The sequence below is a fragment of the Rhinopithecus bieti genome, unplaced genomic scaffold, assembly GCF_001698545.2.
Source record: "Rhinopithecus bieti isolate Rb0 unplaced genomic scaffold, ASM169854v2 scaffold_52066, whole genome shotgun sequence".
In the NCBI taxonomy this organism is placed as follows: Eukaryota; Metazoa; Chordata; class Mammalia; order Primates; family Cercopithecidae; genus Rhinopithecus; species Rhinopithecus bieti.
Window position 1 is genome coordinate 393,079 of NW_016820486.1, and position 2,190 is coordinate 395,268.

Sequence of the window (2,190 nt, forward strand, 5' to 3'; positions counted from 1 at the left end):
TCTATCTATCTATCTATCTATCTATCTATCTATATATATATATATATATATATATATTGCAGGTATCTTCTTCTATGCCATAGTTTGCCTCACACTCTCCTAATGTCTATTGATGAACCAGACGTAAGTTCTTCATTTTAACAAGCTTAAATTTATCATTTTTTTCCCTTATGGTGAGTGTTCTTGTGGTCTGTTTCATAATTATTTGCCTACCCCAATGTCATGTCTTTTGATGGAGCACATGTATTCAAGGCCTTTTTCCTCCAGATTCTGTGCTTTTTACATTCTATGCTATAAGACTGATATTCTGTCTGTTTGCAGTTACCCAGTTGTGGTCATTTACATTAAGTGACATGAGAATTTACAGTAGAAATGTCATTTCCAAAAAGTGCTGGGAGTCATCATGTCAAAGTTCATTCAACTCATTAGGAGTTTTCCCTCAAGCAGCAACCTAAGGCTGGGTGCAGTGGCTCACATCTGTAATCCCAGCACTTTAGGAGGCCAAGGCAAGAGGAGCTCTTCAGCCCAGGAGCTCAAGACCAACCTGGACAACATAGTGAGAACTTGTCTCTATAAAAAAAATTTAAAAATTAGCCAGGTGTGGTGGCATGCGTCTGTAGTCCCAGCTGCTTGGGAGGCTGAGATGGGAGGATCACTTGAGTCCCGAAGTTTGAGGCTGCAGTGAGCTATGATCGTGCCACTGCACTCCATCCTGGGCAACAGAGTGAGACTTTGTCCCCCCACAAAAAAAAAAAAACAGCAGTCAAAAACGTTTTAGCTATTCACTGACTCGTCCCATCCCGCCTTAGTTAAGGTTCTGAGCAGGCAGAGAACAAATGCCAACACAAAGCTATAGTCCCTTGGCTCCTGCCCAGGGAAATCTTTCATTCTTGAGTGTCTTCCTAGCCAAAAGACACAGCTACAGGCACCTGTCCCTATCCCCTGTAGATTCTTGGGGCCAGTTAAAAGAGGTTAGATTTTTTTACCTTTTCGTTGAAATGACAAAAGTTAGCCATTGATCCAGCTTTGAAGTCAGACTTCGTTGACATTCTAAACCAGGATGATTGAATATTAGTCATAATCAAGATTTCCTTTGTTAATCATAGGTCACAGAAACATCCAGCCATGACATATATGAAGAGGCTGAGGCTGACAACGAAGAAAGCGACAAGGACTCATTGAATGAAATGTTTCCATCAGGTTAGTCACAATTTAGGAGCTAGACTGCTTAGGTTCATATCCAGGGGCTCCTCTGCTTTTGAGCTGTGTGGCTTTGGGCAGGTCACTTAACCTTTCTGTGCTGAGTTTTCCCATCTGAAAAGGGGAAGTCAATGTCGTTTTCCTAGAGTAGATATGAGATTTCAGTGAGGTAAATCCATGTAATGCTAAAACAGTGTCTGACACATAAACTCTCAATAAATAACAGTTGCTGCTGCTTATTATTTTAAAGATCATGCTAATAGACTGCAGACAGCAGCTCTTTCTCAGTTGAATGTGACGATTGCCAGCATTTCAGAGCTCAACTCCTCAAGGCATCCATGATTGACCACAGGTGGAATTCCACTTTCCACTTCATTAAGAAAAATTGAATGCTTTCTCAAATGTATCGACTCCCTTACAAGTAGGAACCACTTTGTAGTAATAGTAATTGCCATTTGAGAAAACATTATTTGTCCATATTTTTCCCGCCAGTGGATATTGAACAGGAAAGTCAGGTCCTCTACTAGGTGCTGGGAATGAAGGGGTGAAAAGACAAGGCCTGAGCTTGAAGGAGCCATAGCCAGTGGGAAGACAAACATATGAGCAAACCATAATACTGCCACAAGATGATTGGGTTGAAAGAAGTTTGGTGAAAATACAATGAGAACATAGCAGTAAGAGCCCCTCAGTCTGCCTTAGGGCATTGAGGAAAGCCGAAGGTAGGAGGTAACATTAGAGGTAAGACGAGGCCGGGCAGTGGCTCACGCCTGTAATCCCAGCACTTTGGGAGGCCAAGGTGGGCGGATCACGAGGCCAGGAGATCGAGACCATCTTGGCTAACAGGGTGAAATCTCGTCTCTACTAAAAACACAAAAAATTAGCCAGGCGTAGTGGCAGGCGCCTGTAGTCCCAGCTGCTTGGGAAGCTGAGGCAGGAGAATGGTGTGAACCTGGGAGGCGGAGCTTGCAGTGAGTAGAGATCATGCCACTG

At 43.1% G+C, this 2,190-nt stretch overlaps 1 protein-coding gene across 1 annotated transcript in view; it reads left to right on the forward strand.

Annotated features, from left to right (window-relative positions):
* MAP7D3 (MAP7 domain containing 3) overlaps window positions 1-2,190 on the forward strand; it is a 36,174-nt gene that overhangs the window by 26,171 nt on the left and 7,813 nt on the right. The window contains 1 exon segment of the mRNA XM_017859809.1: window positions 1,107-1,200. Within this exon segment, the coding sequence (XP_017715298.1) occupies window positions 1,107-1,200 (94 nt within the window).